This window comes from Chrysemys picta, chromosome 4 (genome assembly GCF_011386835.1).
Source record: "Chrysemys picta bellii isolate R12L10 chromosome 4, ASM1138683v2, whole genome shotgun sequence".
Taxonomy (NCBI): domain Eukaryota; kingdom Metazoa; phylum Chordata; order Testudines; family Emydidae; genus Chrysemys; species Chrysemys picta.
The window spans coordinates 86,345,970-86,363,863 of NC_088794.1; the positions used below are offsets into that span (position 1 = coordinate 86,345,970).

The 17,894-nt window shown below is 44.6% G+C and overlaps 1 protein-coding gene across 1 annotated transcript; it reads left to right on the forward strand.

Moving 5' to 3' along the window:
- The first annotated feature begins 4,417 nt into the window (after window positions 1–4,417).
- PLEK2 (pleckstrin 2) lies at window positions 4,418–17,318 on the forward strand. The gene is made up of 9 exons (XM_005306686.4): window positions 4,418–4,611; window positions 8,573–8,737; window positions 9,743–9,924; window positions 10,224–10,315; window positions 10,689–10,876; window positions 12,292–12,393; window positions 13,672–13,755; window positions 14,869–14,947; window positions 16,457–17,318. The coding sequence occupies exons 1-9, from the start codon at window positions 4,564–4,566 to the stop codon at window positions 16,582–16,584; spliced, it is 1,068 nt and encodes a 355-aa protein (XP_005306743.2). The 5' UTR covers window positions 4,418–4,563; the 3' UTR covers window positions 16,585–17,318.
- The last annotated feature ends 576 nt before the right edge of the window (window positions 17,319–17,894 follow it).

Genomic DNA, 17,894 nt, shown 5'->3' on the forward strand with positions numbered 1-17,894 from the left:
CTGGAACCACACTGCTCAGAGCCTTCAGCGCACCTGTCTCTCGCTAATCCCCCTTCGTTCTACTGCTCCCCAGTCACTTACTGCAGGATGCTCTGTCCATTGGGTGCAGTTTATCCCCCCACTGCCACCAGTTGTCACAGAGTCACCAGGGTGATGCTCTGGGACTACTCCGTATGAAGCCAGCCAGGACTCTGGGGGAGCATGCCTCCTCTCTCTGAGCATACTGTCTTCAGGGCAAGACGCTTACACAGCTTTGACCTTTCTGGGTCTGACCTCAGAGCATTCAGCATCCCTTTCCACACTGTGTGCTTCCCGCAGCGAGTCCACCCGGGCAGGGCTCCTGGAGAAGCCAGAGGGCCCTGCACCCCAACTCCGCAGTCAGATGTGACTCTTGGCCAGCGTAAAATGGAAGGTTTATTGGTCAACAGGAACATAGCGTAGAACAGAACTTGTTGGCACAGAAATCAGTGACTTTAAGCCAAGTCCATCATGGCGAGTCCTGGGCCAGGCACCCTGGATTCTCCCTCTTTCAGTCTCCTCAAACAGGCTGCCAGCTTCCAGCAACCTGACCTCAGACACCTCAGTTGCTGTTCCTCCTTCTCTTTGTCTCGCTTCCCAAGCAGTCACCTAGTTGGTTGCATCCCAGTCCTGGGTCTCAGGTTACAAAGGGCACCAGTCACAGCATATGTGCAGGCAACTGGAGCAGCTTCACCTCCCCCAGAGGTCTCAGCCAAAGTCACACACCTCTATTTCCGCCATTGAGGTATTGGTGCAGCACACAGGGAAACTGAGGCACACACAGTATTCATACAAAACAGTAAAAGTCACATAGTCTCAACAGTAAGACTCTCATACAACATAACAAGGGAAATCCACACTTCGTCACAGGCTGACAGTAAACTTGATTAAAAAGTCTTGAGGTCCTTGTTGAAGTGGTACATTCTTACTCAACAGATCTGTTCTGTGTGTATTCAGAGCATCCGCTCACTTCAATAGCTAAAGTTTTTACTATAGCTATTCCTATAGAGCTAACAGTGAACTGGAGTAATCCTGCTGTACATTAGCAACAGAATTGTTTTACTAAATTCTAACTGCAAGCCCAAATTCTCTTTCAAATTACACTTGGGCAATAATTTGAAGACAATGGGTAGTGTAAGTATAACTGAAGGCCAAATTTGACCTGGTCACTAACTATTACTAGTGGTGCATAAACTAGAAAGAGCCCATCTGGACTTTCAAATCTCAAACCAACTCTGCAAGGCTGGCAGTTTAAAACCAAATGTTCACATCTTTTATTTGCAAACTTACCTGATTTGCTGTGGAGTCATTGAGACACAAGAAGTGTTACACTAAAGTCTGTCCTCCTTCTAGCTTCCCTACCCCAGAAGGAAAATAACTCTACAGAACATCTTATTTCTTTTGTGAATGTGATGAAAAACGTCTAGATAATAGGACAAAAGTTGGTAAAACCTTATCAACAGCAGCCATTTCAAAGCATTAAAAAAATTAAGTGCAGATCGATGGGTTAGTGCGTCTTAGGAACAGTGTAGCTATCCAGATTCAGGGCTGGGTTTAGCATTCTATTATTGCGTACAAATTTATGATGGCTTTTGCTAGTGCTCCCTAGAATTGTATGGTTCGAGACTGCTGGTAGAACTTCCCCAGTGTGTAGGGCCCTCTGCTCCAGAACTCACTCCCCCTGTTGACCTTCAGGTTATGGCGTAAGGCCCATATCTCATGCTTTTGCCTGAGTGATGTTAGTATTGAGTTCATTCTGTGAAATAGTCTTTGTGGACAGTCCATTATTAGTCCTGATTGTTCAATACAGTGTGTTGTGTACATATTGTATGTGTACCCCTGAGACTGTTTTGTATTGATTACATTTTATAAACTAGTTCACACATTTCATCAGCTAATCATATTTCAGAGAGAAATATTATAGACAGCCATCTGTTGTCCACCATGGGAAGATTTTGGTTCACCATCCAGCAGCTGTTAACAATAAAATATTCAGGGCTGCAGGTACTTCCTCACAGAAAATGTGGCCCACAAGTGTCTGCTCACTCCCCTTGGTACAAGCATGGGTGGTCTGTGTGCAGAAGAGAAAGGAACCAGCTCACTGTTTAGATCCTCAACAATTAGCAGTTCTTGAGTAATTCTGAGATCACTGTCTGAGTAAGAGACACCCATGCAGGCTTCTACCTGTCTTCCCTAGCATGAAGTTGTTATCCACCAGTTTGCGAGCTTCATGTGGTAACAAGTTGAACAATGTTGGAATTCAGGCCTCAAGCCTTAATGCTCTACAGTGGAATATTAGACTCCAACTGCTGTTTATCTAAAGGGTGCATGTCTGGACTTCGTGTTAACTAACAATAATGAGATAACACATATTCTGTGCACTTACACCCACTGCTTTTCTTTATTCAGTGTCCTAATGAACCGGCTGTTGTGAGTGGCTTATAAATGATCTTTAAACGTTAATTCTGCACTAAAACTTAATGTTGGTGGGCCAGCTTAGGAAGGAATTGTATGCCATCTTGAAGTTTAGAAAGGTGATTACAACTATATTGTCTAAGACATTTAGAAACTTAAAAACACATCTCTCTTGCCTCATTATCTACTTTGGTGTTTTTCAATTGCAGCCATCAGTTTTCTCCCCATTCCATGCTTTTAAATGTACGTATTAGTCCAATATTTATTGCATTTGGTATCTCTTGATCAAAAATCAAACTTCACAATCAGCTGAGTTCAAGGGAGTTCGGTGCCCAACTTCCATTGAATTTCCACCTAAGTTTCCTTTAGGCTTCTTTCAAAATTCCAGCCTATATATTTTGAACACTTATAGCAACTGATTTTTCTAACTTTGAATAACAAATATTACACTGGGGGGTGGGGGGAAAGAAAATCCATTACTTCCCATATACTCTCCCCAGTGGTCAGTGCAGGATTGTAAAATTCCTGATGCTTTGTCAGGTTCAAATACCTTTAAAGTGTCTTTACCTTCCTTGCCAGATAGAGTAAAACAATGTTGTAAAGATAAAAGAATTACCTGCTTGTTCCTTTTCCTCAGTGTGTGTGAGCATGACAGTTTGATCTGTACAAACAGTTAGTGATTAAGATGTCCCAGCTTGTGACTCACACTTTGGATTGTTGTCTGGGACAGGAGCAGGAAAGCAGAGGCATTGCTGCTCCTTTGTTGTTTTTTATATTGTCAATGTACAAAGACTGATTTTAATTTCCTCAGTGATCTAGAAAAAGGCCAGTACTTCTATATAGGAAAGGATCGTACTTAAAAAAAACAGCTGTCCTCTCTGATTCAAATTCTGTTAGCTGATACTGGCTTGTTTGATCAAAGCCTAAATAAGTGGATGAATCATGGCCAACATTTTTTGAAATTAGTGCCAAAAGTTAGTCTAGACGCAATAAATCGACTCCCGAGCGCTCTCCCATCGACTCCTGTACTCCAGCACCACGAGAGATGCAGGCAGAGTACACGGGAGAGCGGCAGCAGTCGACTCTCTGGGGTGAAGACACCGTGGTAAGTTGATCTAAGTACATCGACTTCAGCTATGTTATTCACATAGCTGAAGTTGCGTAACTTAGATCGATCCCCCCCAGTGTAGACCAGGGCTATGTCTATATTCAGGCACCCAAATATAGGACCTAAATTTCAGAAGTGATGAGCACCTTGAAGTAGATGTCATGCTTTTTGGGCAGGGGATGGGGGGGGCTCATTCACAGCATTTCTAACTATCAGGTAATTAATTTAGTTGCCTAAAATTAGATTTAGAAGGCTAATTTTCTTTAGGCAGACACTTTGGATAATTTTGGTCCACATCTTTAGAGGACACCTAAGCCCAAAGTATGGGTTTTATGTTTAAAAAAACAAAACTCTTATAAAGCCCAACATAAATTATTTCAAGACCTTTACAATAATTCATGGGCAAGAATATCTTGTCCTTTAAGGTGTCCAGCAGTTCAGTATCCCTACAATTATTTGCAGTGTTGATCCCAGGATATGAGAGACAAGGTGCGTGAGGTAATATCTTTTATTGAAGTCAGTCAAGTAAAAGATATTACCTTCCTCATCTTGTCTCTCTCGTATCTCTGTACCTATTTGTGAGGAGAAACTTCATATCACATACTGAACTCTCTGGAATCTTGATGGACTGAATAATAGAGCTTCTACTCCTCCCCTCCCCCACTTTCCACCTATAGAATACCTGTCTCTTCCCTGATTCATATAATTTTGCAGCTGCTTGTCCTGAGTCACCCGATGGGTGTTTTTCTACCATACTGAGTTCTATGGAATCAGCACTGCAATCCTGTTGAACTTTCACTGCTCTGCATTTCCCTGAGGGCAGGTGCTGTGCCAGCTCAATGTTTAACTACTGTCTCACAAGCAGGATAAGGGAAGGGAAAGGCTGGGCAGGAAAGAGACGTCACAGAGGAGGAAGGTCCTGGAGAAATCAGTCCTCTTTAAAAACCTTGCGCAGAGGGACAGTTGGCAACTGCTTAAACACTTTGCAGCACACTCTCAACCTTCTTTACTTGGCAGCCAAGATGCAGGATGTGAGTGGAATATTGAAGGAGGGATTCCTTGTTAAAAGGGTAAGAGCTCAGTCAAGACAGGAATTGGCTTTCTTTTGAAACTGACATATTTAGACTGACTTAACTCTTATAACTGTCTGTTGCGTCTGAAGTGCGGGTCTGCTGGAGCCAGGCAAGTATTTGAATATAGTTATGGGTTCTACTGCTAATCTCTATTCTTCAAAGAGAATTTCTCTCAAATGTGTAAAATCTTTTGAATTGGTGGGTGCATTTTAAATGCAACCACAGAACTTCTGTCTAAGGTGCATGTATTTATAGAGTTAACCTCCCTAGTTCTGGTTCCCTGCACCAAGGTTTTCATAGTGGGTGGAAGAGCCATTGGTTATCAAAAAACAACATTATACACTCACCAGAACATTCCTCAGCAAATTGCAGGTAGAGGAACCTAGCAGAAGCCTGGTGGTAGCAAAGGGATGGAGGTGGGGGTTAGGGTGAGGAGTGAAGCTTTCAATCTCTACTCTTGGAAGCGGTTTAGAGCCTCTTGGGGGCTAACTAGATTGGCATTTTGCGTTCCACAGCTTGTGCAAGGGGAAATTCAGAAAGAAAAAGTATCCGCTTTATGGAAGATCAGAACATGAGCATGAATGCAGGCACATTATGAAACAGGACACTCTCACAGCTGCACGTAAGATGCTTTCAGCTAAAACCACGGAGACAGCAACTGAAAGAAGATCTGTGTTGCAGGTCTTCCCACACCCTTGCAGGGCTGGATCACAACCAGTAGTGGAAAGGGGAACTTATTTCTGGGCAGCAGCAGCAAAAGCTTGTTATTATGGGTCTGCCTTAATTGTTAATAATCGTCTTTATTTTAATACAGAAAGGGAAATGCCGATCAGGGGCTTGTGAGGCTTAAGCCACGTTGGGAAACGCTTCTGTGCGCTATACAGCAGCATCACTGGTGCTAATGTGAAGGGTGTGTCCCAAGCAGGGCTCCCAAGGCAGCTCAGGTAGTCAGAGCTCCCCACTGTCTGCCAGCCATTCTCAGCCAGGGAAGATGGTGACCTCTGCTCCTCACTGAGAACACCCAGGAACAGAGCTTTTGCTGCTTTTTTCCCTCCCTTTCTGTTGGAAATTTTTAAATTAAATATTTAATTTAGATGGGTTTGGCCTGAACTGGAATATCTTGGATTGTAAAATGGCCCCAGAACCTTTTGTTTTGAGTCATTTCAACAGAAAAATGAATTTCCCGAGTATGGTGCATTGCCTGATAGGAGTTGTAGTTCAGGCCCCCGTTCTCTCCTATGAGCTGGGATCCCTGGCCAGTCTACCTCTCTCATCATGCAATGAAGTCTTCCCTCTGAGCAGTATGGTGTTTCATGGCAGCGACGTGACTACTGGTGCATGATAGGGTTTGTCCAGCCAGGGAGCCTAGCCCAGAGGGGAGAATGGGGGGTATCAGGTGAACTGAACAACAACTCCCATGAGTCAATGTGCCATCATAGGGAAATATAGTTGAAAGTTGAACTGGTCAGTTCAAGAAACTGAAACTAAACACTTTGATTTTGGGAATGTTGAAATGTTTTGTTTCAATTGAAAAGGCTGAAGTGAAATGTTTTGTTTCCTAATCACTTTTTTTTTTAAAAACTTTTCATTCTGCAAAAAAAATTTATATTTCACCTTTTTGTCCAATGTGGGACAAAAACATTGAAATAGCAGAATTTCCTGTTGAATGGAAATTCCAATTTTCACTCAGCTCTACCCAGGAGGCATAAGTGCACCAGAGCAGCTGTGAGGCTGCCCTGGGTGCAGTGCTTAATTTGTGCCGGGGCTTGCCAGGGCTGACCCCCAGCACCTATAGGCTTGGCAGTTCATAGCCTGGCACCTCTTTCATTGTTATTGTTCATTCCGTTATGAATGTAAAAAAATTACTTGAGCCCTGGCACCTCTTTCATTGCAAATTAAGCACTGCCTGGATGGGTGCGGCAGTCATTTTGGTCTTCACAGGGGAGGGAGTGGATGGAGAACCTCTTGGTCCAACTGTAGCGGTGGAGGTGAGGCGGGCAGGAAGATCTAAGGGCACCAGCTGGAGAAGTGGTGGGAAGGGGTGAAAAGGAGGAAGGAATATAGAGTAGGAGAGAGAGGAAGGGAGAGAAGAGATTAAGGGACTGAGAGAAATGGCGTGGAAAAAAAAGAGGTAGAGATTCATTAAGGTGAAGAGAGGAAAACCAGAGTGAAGGACTACGAATAAACACAAAACAAGGCCATGTAAGAGACGGGGGAAAATACATGAAGGAGAGAGACTGACTCACTAAAGGGAGAAAGAAGAAAACAGCTAAAACAGACAATGTTAACTGGAAGAAAAGTAGCTGAGGGAATCCACAGGCACTGGAAAAAGACAGAGAGAAGGAAAGAAAAAATGGAGTGAAGGAAGAGAGGGAACAAAACCGAAGGCTGATCCAGCCAGTTAACTTTTGCTTAGCATGGACAAGATGTCTTCAGACTTAGTCAGGTTTGAGAGAACCACATTACACCAGTTTTCATAGAAATCGTTAATGTTCCCTCCCAATCCCAAACACATTAATGATTCCTGCAGTGACTGGACCTTGCACGTTCCCCAGTCTCTGCCTTACCCACCTTTTTTAACATGGTGAAGCATCCACTACCTTGGTGCCTCACTCACTAACTGTAAAGCTTCATCTCTTGTGAAATATGTAAAGTCAGCTCCACTGCACCATAAAGCCGGAACTGCCACCACAAGACAGGACCAGGCATGTCTGTGCCACTCCCCTGGGCAAGCTCTCCTTTAAAACCAGCCTTAGAGCTCCAATTATTCACACTCCTGGATCACAGAGGTTTTTGTTTGTATCCCAGCACTATAGCACAAGAGGCATTTGGCAGTCTAGCAGCCTTCACTTGGTTGGGATGAAAGGAACACACAGGAAACGGCAGCATAGTGAGCAGTTTAGTCACAGGAGATGGGCAGCATCACCAATGGGCAGCAGTCACTGAATGACTAAGCACCAATTTGCATTAGGGGAACGTAAGAAAAAACCCAGCTATTCAGTCAAGAGTTTTCAAGATTTCCTGGAACCATTGAACCTACCAATGTGCAAAACTGATAGAGAATTAAACTGAAATGTACTCAAACAATAGCCACACTACTGCTGCCAGCGGGCTGAGCACTCTGAACTCCCAGTGACTCCAACTCAGAGTTACAATACAGTAAATCCTGCTCAAAACCCAGCTCCCTGTTCCCAATGTTGCAGACTGGTCATTCCTCTGAGTCACTTATCTGCTTCGAGCTTTTGCCAGAAATATTCTCGCCATCAGAGATGAGGGCCATGTTTGGGCAAGAGCAAAAATTGCATCTTCTTTGTTCAATGATTTTATAAAGACAGAGGAGACATATTGACACAGGAAACTTGAAGCTCAACTTGTGAGTTTCTGGTGGTGGTAAATTGATAAATTTGCAGTTGCCGTCCTCTTGGTGGGAGAAAGAGCTGCACACAAGGCAAACAATGAATCTGACAAAAAGGGGGCAGGGGGAAAGCCCTCTTGATTTCAGATCACTTTGGGATTTATACTTTTAGTCCATGGGAAACTACCCAGCTGCCACTAGCAGTCCTTTCCAGACTTGTCTTTTAATCGAAACAATCTAACTCATAAGAAATATGACCTTGAACATTCTCAAAAGATATCAGCAAGAGTCAGTTTAGAAAACAAAGTTCCCAGCATGCATCAAGCTCTCCTTAGCATGACTTTGGTTAAATAATTTGGGGCATTTATCAAAATTCCAGGGTAATGGTCCACAAGGAAGTCCATTGCAGTCTCTCTCCAGATTTGTTGGTTGTATTATCACAACATACATAACAACCATTCCAATGAGACTCCTAAAAATATGTCTGCATAGAAGGATAATAAGAGTGTTACCATGTCTCTATGCAAAAGAAAGGTAGGTGTAAAGAGAAATACTCCTCTAAACTTGTCTTTAAAGTAACCAAGGACATTTCTTTTGGTATAGGGACATATTGTCCATAACTGGAAAGCAAGATGGTTTGTTCTGCTGCAGGACAAGCTGCTGTATTATAAACCTGATGGAGGCAGGAAGGAGCCTTCTCCTAAGGGCACGATCATTTTGGATGGTTGTACTATCACTTGCCCATGCTTGGAGTATGAGAACAGACCGGTATGTCTTGAAACATCACATCACCATTCTTTTCTTTGCAATGACTTTTTTATTCTCTGGTTTCTCCCCTTCATTCCCTTGACTTCCTCAATCTCTTGCTCTATTGCCCCTGCATGCGTCTCAAGAACTGGGACCAGTTGATGCTGATCAGCCTTTCAGCAGAGAAGGCCAGGTTACTACTGGATTTCCTTATCCTGTCTCTGTGGATTTCCACTCTGGTTGTTTTTCTCTGAACACTCCAGCTCAGAGGTGCAATCATATACCAAAAAAAAAAAAAAAAAGTCTGTGGAGGGGAGAGTTGGATATGATAAAAATGCATCCGCCCTGCAGTCACACTGAGAAGGACATGAACAGCATAGTAACTGGGGAGGGTGAGAAAGAGGAAGGAATATGTTTCCCTCAACTTCCCCAATGGTTGAACCTATGCTCTAGCTGTATTCTTTGCCTTCCCTGAACTGTGCATCTGGGCTAGCAGCCAGCCCAGTATGCCTCTTCCTTTTATTTATTTTCTAATGAGAATTTGCTGCTGTTGAAAGTTTCTGGAGCATGAAGTCCTCTCTGTGTCTAGCCACAGGTGAGCAGCAGCAATGCAACCTTCCCCTGACTGGTACAAATCCGTGTAAATATATATTACTGAGTCTGTATTTCAGTACATCTGTTAGAATGAGTATAGCAATGTCATTCAGGTGTTACCAATATACAGCAGATTTGAACCATAAACGTAGATGTGAAAACTCCATTTCCCAGTTGTAGATACCTGTGTTATCCGGATAATCTCTGGCCAATCCACTTTCTTGAGTACACTGGGCTCTGGGCATCCAGCTATTACTTGGAGCTAACTGACCCCGAGACTTGAGCTGTGACCTGTGTCCTTATAGCAATGAACTGATCAGGATTCCCTGCAGTGGTTGATGGGGCTTCTATTGCATGAGGCAGGGCATCAGGGGAACATTCCATCTGTGTTAGATAAATGCTCTTATTGCTTTTGTACTTTTCTGCCCATAGCTGGTCATTAAGCTGAAGACAAAAACCAACACAGAATATTTCCTTGAATCTTGCTCCAGAGAAGAGCGGGACTCTTGGGCTTTGGACATTACTGGAGCCATTCATGCTGGCCACCCAGTGCAGGTTCAGCAGCTTCACAGAATGAAAAATTCCTTCAAACTTCCCTCAAACATCAGCCTCAAGTAAGTGTAAACATTTCCCACCCATTCCTAGGATACTTTGAAATGAAAGGTATTCAATGACACATCTAGTCTATTGCTCTGCATCATGGGACCTCAGGTAGGATGATTAGTCCATTTCCCCTACACACGGTTTAGAAGGAAATTTCAGTAGGTGTCTAGTCCGTTGCCCTGCATTGGGGCAGAACTCATTTCCTTATCCTTGAAACAGCTCTGATCAATTGTGGCTTCAGGTCATATAACAGTCCCTGCTTGTATGTCCATCCATCCATGTAACACTGCTCTCTTTTGCTCTTTTACAGCCATATAGTGGACAAAATGCATGATAACAGTAATGGAATTAAACTGATCCCCAACATGGAACAAGGCAACACATACAAAGAAAGCTTTACAGGTACATAAGCTCTGGACAATCAGCCTCCCAATGCCTGACTGTGCTGCAGAGAAAACGGAGCCACTGTGGAGTTTTTATACAAGAACAGATTATTTTTATACAAGAAGAGATTATGGCAAACAGAATGTACTGGCCCATCTATGCCCTGCCTCAAAAAGTTCCTCAATTATAAATTTATCCCCCTCTCTTTAGAAATATAGAAGCAAATGTAGAACCCAGCGCCTTTCGTGAATCCTGCCTATGCTTGACATTGATATGTCTTTGCCATCATGATAAAGCCAGGATGGGCCAGCTGGCAGGAATTGTCTGTCTGTGTCTCTGTGATGAGCAAGCATGTTGTGTCTCTCTGTCTGAGAGGTCTTTCTCTTTGTAGGTTCTGCACTGGTGGACTGGCTGATCTCCAGTAATTTTGTTGCCTCTCGATTTGAGGCTGTGACATTGGCCTCCATGCTGATGGAAGAAAACTTCACCAAGCCTGTTGGAGCCCGGAGCACTGAAGCCATGCGCAATGGTGATCTGGCTGAGCAGTTCCTAGATGACTCCACAGCACTGTACACGTTTGTAAGTAATGTGGCTTCTAGCAGTAGGATCTCCCTATCCCTCCTGACTCAGATTCGCTTTTGGCTGGTGTGACGGGGTCAAGACTCACCACCGCTGGCGACTCCCACTGGTTGTTCCGAGAATTAGCTCTGTCCAGTCACGGAGCACCCTCTGCGCCTGCTGTCTTGCCCATCGTCTGCTCTGCTGCCTTGGGACCCGGGTTGCTCCCCGCTCGGCGGCATCCTCTTCAGGACACTGCCCTCTGGCAATGCCCACTACTCCAGTCTCACCCCCTTCCGCAGGGGGGTTAACAGCAGTCTTTGGGACTCGCACCTGCCTTGGTGGCCAACCACAACCCAAAGTCTAGCCCCTTAGCTCAGGGGCAAGTTGCAGTCTGTATTGGCCACAGTCCTCTGTGGCCAGGTGCAGTATAAGGAGGGAACGGGGGGACCCAGGCCCGCCTGCTACTCTGGGTCCTGACCCAGGGACCCTCTAGCGGCAGCCTCTTTCTCCCCTCCTTCGTTCCCCTCTTGTCCGCCTTTCTTCACTGGGCCATTTCCCCTTTGACCCTATGCACCTCCTCGGCCCTTTGTAGCAGGGTCCGCAGCCTGGCAGGTAACGGGGCTGGAGTGCTCTCCTGTTCCCCCGAGCCTGCCCACCACTGCTCCGTCTGAGGTACTAGCTCCTTACCTCAGGAGCCGGTCCTTCTCCCTCACTAGTCAGGGAGAGACTCCCTTCTCCTCTGTTAGGCAGCCTTTATATAGGGCTTTGCCCGGCCCTGATTAGCTGCCTCTTCCTTCCCCTGATTGGCCCTCCACAGGCCTTCGTTGACTGGCTGCCGGTCTGCGCAGCCTCAAAGGCCTGTTCCAGCCCTTTTCTCAGGGGGTGGGGCAGTTGCCCCACCACAGCTGGTAAAGAGGTTGTGAAGGTGAAGGGGACACACTGTATGTACCAAATGGCAAAATATATATAAAAGGTGAAAAAAATATGAAGGACAAATTAAAAATGAGAAGCTTTGGGCTTTTTAATACGTTCTAAGGCTTTTTCTTCCCTCAGAGGTGAATGGCTAAATTTTGGTTATGGAGGCACCTACAAATAGGGGACTTACGCATCTAACTGGATATAGCTATAGTCCCTAGCGCTAACTCTGTTTGCATTAGTGGTGGCCAGGCTGAGGCTCTGCTAAAAATCAGGGCTATTGTAAGTGTGTGTGTGTGTTGTTTTGTGGTTATTCATTTGTCCATTGTACTCTTACAACTGGGGAGATGTGCAATAGGCATATGGAATTGGATATATATCTTTGGGAAAAAATAATGTGTTAATGACAGGTCTGTGGAGGACTACGAGGTCAGTACAAAGCTATTCTGTATATTGTTTAATTAGCGTTCATCAGATTAACCAAAAGTTTTCCAGTTACCATTTTTTTCCATTTGCAGGCTGAAAGCTATAAGAGGAAACTCAGCTCCCGGGAAGAACTGCACCTCCACATCCTTGAATTAAGTGGAACAATTGTAAAACAAGGATATTTAGTAAAACAGGTAAATATGACACTTGAACATCACATCTCATTAAGAATTGAGAAAACCAACTCTAGTTGTTCTCTGGGCTGCATGGAGGGTAAAGCTGAATGCCGAGAGCAAGGCTGGATAATTACATTCACTTTCAGGGAGGCACTATTCTTCCTCATTACCTGTCCTAACCTGTTATAGAATTAGCTTTCATGTTACCAATACTGCAGAGTAAACAGCAAAGTTGGAAATGAGAAGAGAGTCTATTTGTTGATATAAATAAGTGAGTGGTGGAACTCACTGCTGAGGAATGTTACTGAGGATTATAAAATAATTTCCAGAAGAGCACAGGGGTCCTGCCCAAAATCCAGATTCTATCCTGAGTAACTACATTCACTTTCAAGGGGCTGCAGTATTCCTCATTACCTACCCTAACTTGTCATGTTGTGTCCCCTCACTGAGATACTTCACTCAGTCTGTATGCAGCTAACTCATGTATGTGTAGAACCTACTCGTGCAAGCAGTTATTCATGTCCATATAGTTGCTCCCATTGACTTCAAATATAAGTAATTATGTGTGAATGAATAACTGTTTGCAGGCTCATGCCCTTAGTTTGTAAAACATAGTTTATGATACTTGCTAGAACAAGCTTGCTGTTAATCCTCAGGTTTGATAGCATAAACTGATCACCCATTGGGTTGGGTGAAGGGAATCTCACTACATGTGTTGCTGTTAGATGTCTTTCTGGAGTTGTATGTGAAGCATTGGCCAGTGTGGGTGATGGGGTACTAGATGCACCTTCCTTTCTCCAGGGTTGAAGTGTTTTCACTGACACTGTGAAAGAGGGGGTGAAGCAATCCAAAAGGGCCTGGAATCCCATGAATTATCAGAGCACTCAGAGTGAATAGCTTTGTTCTGAAGGCTCCAAGATAAGGGACGGGAGTCAAGTAATTTCACCTAGATTCTTCCCTTCTTTTCCTTTACAATTATTCTGTAGTAGTGTCTACCCTGACAGAAAAAGAAATCTGGGCATATCCCTATAGGTGTAAAATTGCTAAATACAGGTGGATGTGTGCAGCATGCACTGCCCCGGGGAAGGAAGTTCATATTGTGGTTCAGCAGAGAGGCAAGATTTCAGGGAAGACCTCTATCCTAGGCCTGTTACTACCATTGTCTTTGACTGTACTTGAAAACCAAAGCTTAGGGTCTTCATGGGAAGTGTCATAGTTACACGGGGAGGTGCCTCCAATACAGGGCAACCACAATGACAATGAGAGGGTTAATTGTTTATCTCTCTTGCTTCTCAGGGACACAAGAGGAAAAACTGGAAGGTGAGGCGTTTTGTTCTGAGGGCTGACCCTGCTTTCCTGCACTACTACGACCCGACAAAGGTGAGTGAGCAAGGAGCTGCTGATCTCGGACACCTGATCAATGTATATGTCTCCTACAAACCTGTAATAGTAATACAGTCAACCACGTAGGAAATTGGGCTCTAGGACTGCCCTCTCCACTTCCTCTCCAGGGCCATGTGCCCCCTGAATTCCTCCACTCATTCCCCTTGGGACTTCTCGGGAATTTCCCGGGGCCACATCCCTTGTGATTTTTTTTTTTTTTACTCCTCCCACATTCTCCCTCATGCCTTAGCTCTTTGGGGATTCCTCTGTCTGTCCCCAGAGCCATCTCCCCTCTGGGATTCCTCTCTCACACTCCCCGCTCTGGGGCTATTTCTCTTCAGGGATTCTTCTTGCTCCTGGGGCTGTGTCCTCTCTGGGCTGACTCTTTCCCATCCTGAAGCTACATCACCTCTGTGATTTTTCCGCTCCCTTGTCCTCCTTATTTTAACCTTGAACGAGGCCTGATCACAGAGTGCTAATGGGAATTTCTGCTACTCAGTTCTAGTATAATTCAATATAATGAATAGCAGAGCTTATGTATATGGATAAACAATGCTACCACTGAGTTTACGATGCAGTGAAGCCCAGTACAATACAAAATAGCATGTGGCTAGAAATGTTTTAGTGACATTTAAAGAGACCAAACAATGAATTTTTCGCCAAAAGTGCTATAAACCCAAACCGCACAGTCCTGGGATAACACAAGAGAGCCTGAAAGCAAAACTGATCAAGTCTCACTGTCCTGGCTGAGTGAAGAGTATAAAATGAACAAATAGCATCAACAGGGGAAAGTTTAATGGATTTTTAAAAGTTGTCAGATGTTGTTGGTAAAACAGAGAATAGGTTTTAAACATGATTGTTATCCTATCTCTGTCCCTTGAAATAACTAACCTCCCACAACTGTATTAAGGAGAACAGCTCTGGCTGAGAAAATGATGCAACTGAATCAATGTGCTGGGAGGGCTCTCCCGAGACATGGACGCACTTGTTTTAGATCCAAAATGTTCAGTGTGGTCTCGTGTCTTCACCACTATCAAGTATGTCTGCCTCAGGGAAGGGTTCTAATTCTTACCTCTTCCAACTGGGCCCCATTTTACTTTCTCCCTACAGGAAGAAAACAGACCAGTTGGTGGGTTTTCTCTCCGTGGCTGCCTTGTCTCAGCTCTGGAGGATAATGGAGTCCCAACTGGTAAGCATGAACCTTTAGGCTGCCTGCTTTGGTTACTGAGGGCTGGTCTACTCCCAAATTTGCACTGAAATAATTTAATCAGTTTAATTCATGCCTTTTGTTATTGTGGTGCAAATCTGTCCTGAGCCTCCTGTGGGAAATGGGAAAAGGGGTAGGGGACTGAAGATGATATACCTGTCCCAATACCATTGAGCTGGATCAGGGGGACTGTTTAGATCTACTTTTGGATACACCAAGAGTTGCTTCTTTCCCCTTTTGCTTTTTGCGTGGGCTTGTCAGTCAGGTCTCCACATGAATCATGGGAAGAGAATAGGGCATTGGCTGATACTTCGGAGAGTCAATAGTAAAGGGAGCAATTCCTTTTTACTGGGATAAGGTTAAGCTCTTTATTCAGAGGCATCCCTTGTCCCACATCCCCTCTTTTCCATGCTCCCTACTGGCACCATCTTTTTTCCTCTGTACCTGCCATGGTCCAAATGTAGTGGACACTAAATATAACAGTGGAAAAAGCTGTAATTGAAGGGTGAATTTGTTTAGCTTAAACAACATTGTCTGGAATCTCAGCTTTGTGATTCAATGTTCCTGCTGTCAAAATAATTTATAGTATGAAAGCAAATGAGCACAAGATTAGTGTGGGACAGCAAATGTGGGTCTCAAATGGGGAAACTCTTCCTGGTGAGAGACACTTGAGAGGTTGCTTCCCTCCCTTCTTTCCCCGTCCTGAATAATAAGTAAGACTAAGTTTTAGTCATGGATATTTTTAGCAAAAATCATGGACAGGTCACGGGCAATAAACAAAAATTCACAGCCTGTGACCTGTTCAAGACCTTTACTATAAATACCCGACTAAAACTTAGGTGGGGGTCCCCCCAGACCAGCCGCTGCTGTGGGGGTCCCCCTGGGGTCAGCCACACCAGCCGCTGCTTGGGCAGTCCCCGGGGCCAGCTGCTTGGGCAGCCCTGGAATCAGCCATACTGGCCGCTGCAGAAGTCACGGAGGTCGCGGAAAGTCATGGAATCCATGACTTCTGCAACCTCAGTGACAAACATGCAGCCTTAATAATAAGTGACGCAGTGAGACAGCACCTTTAAAAGAAAACCGTGAGGGTGAGAATGGGGAATATAACCCCATGTAAAGGAAGCTTGATGATGGGCAAGAGCAGATAGGAGATTAAATCTAATTTATTGTAGGGATTTCTAAGGAACCCATCACCATAGTATCTAACACCAATAATAATAATATTCACTATTTAGATAGTGCTTTATGTGTTCACAGTGTGTAACATTACCTGGTTATTCCACAAAACACCCCTGTGAGGTAGATTTGTATTATTATTCCCAAGAGAAACTGAGGCACAGAAGAATTAAAGGACTTGTCCAGAATCACACAGTGAGATCTACTAGTACCTTTAGTTATGCTAAACTCAAATTCCACCCTCAATGAGACATACACCTGCCACAAACCAATTCTCTACATGCACCACTAACTTGTTGCACTCTTCCTCTGCAGGGGTGAAGGGTAATGTGCAGGGCAACCTCTTCAAAATCATCACTAAAAATGACACTCATTACTACATCCAGGCCAGCTCCAAGGCAGAGCGAGCACAGTGGATTGAGGCCATCAAGCGGCTGACATGAGCAAGATATGGACTCTGTACCCAAATAGGGATCAGGGTGAATAACTGATATTCATGAGTAAGCTTGCTGCTGTCTTTGCTGGGAGTATTGACTCTGGGATGGCTGATCATGAGATGGAAGAGCAAATCTTTTCATCCAGGTATCCAATCTACCTCTGGCAGATCCATATTGTGCTTCACCCTAAAGCAGAAAAGCCTTACTGATCCCCCTTTGCTATGAGACTCGTACAGTCCAGTAGCCCATGTCTACTGCAGTCAAGGACCGTGGGTTGGGCCAGAACCAGCACAAGCACGGGTTTCTGAGGCCACCTCCCTTGACATAACACCACAGAGTCTTTTGCTTAATTGCACTCTGATTGCCTCAGGGAATACCACACTGGAAAAAAAACAGCGATCTGTCCATCCACCTACTCCAGGATCCAGCCTCCTGCTGTGCTGGAAAAACTCATGGTGCTGTAGGAACATAGGATTTGTCATACCTGATCATACCCATGGCCCATCTACTCCAGAATCTGATCTCTGACAGTGGCCAATGCTGTAAATAGAAGAAGAAGAAGAGAACCCCACAATCCACCTAGGCAGCTGTGTAACAATGCATCGTAAGGGGGAGCTTTTCTCCCTGAACCCAGCTGGAGATCAGTTTGAGTTGCACCAAAGGACTGATAACTAATCATTTAATCCTAGTTACTGTTGTTTCTACTTCAAACCAATAAATGTTGCACTTTTCTAGTAAAATTGACCCTTAAACATATTAAATCTAGTAATGGGGTATTTGAAACAGCTTTACCCTTTTCACATGATCTTTCCCAGAGGTCAGACCGAGAGGTGGGGAAATAATGGTACTTCACCCAAGGAACAAATACATTTTTTACCCAAATTTCACCCACAATCCCAAACATCTGTGCCAGAATAGCATTGTAATGGAATAATTTCCCCAACATAATTCACAAAACCCTTCACATGGAAAGACTCACTTGAAGTAGAAAGGCTGGCTTGTTGACTTACAGGGAGGTTTTCAAAGGCACGAATAGAAAATAGGCTCTTAAGTCCCATTGATAAGTGCCCAACAGCCATTTTGTGCCTTCTGAACATTTCCCTCTCAGGGCATACCAGCACCAGGGGTGAAAGTAGAAATAGGGACTTACCGGTACGGGGCTGGGTTGGGGCCGGCTCTGGCCCCCGGAAGGGATGGGGCCTTGGGCGGAAGGGGCGGGGATGGGGGAGGGTCAGAGCCAGCCCCAGCCCGCCCTGTACCGGTAAGTGCCCTCCCCCATTCCCACCAGGGTAGCAGCAGCAGCCGGGGGCTCTGGC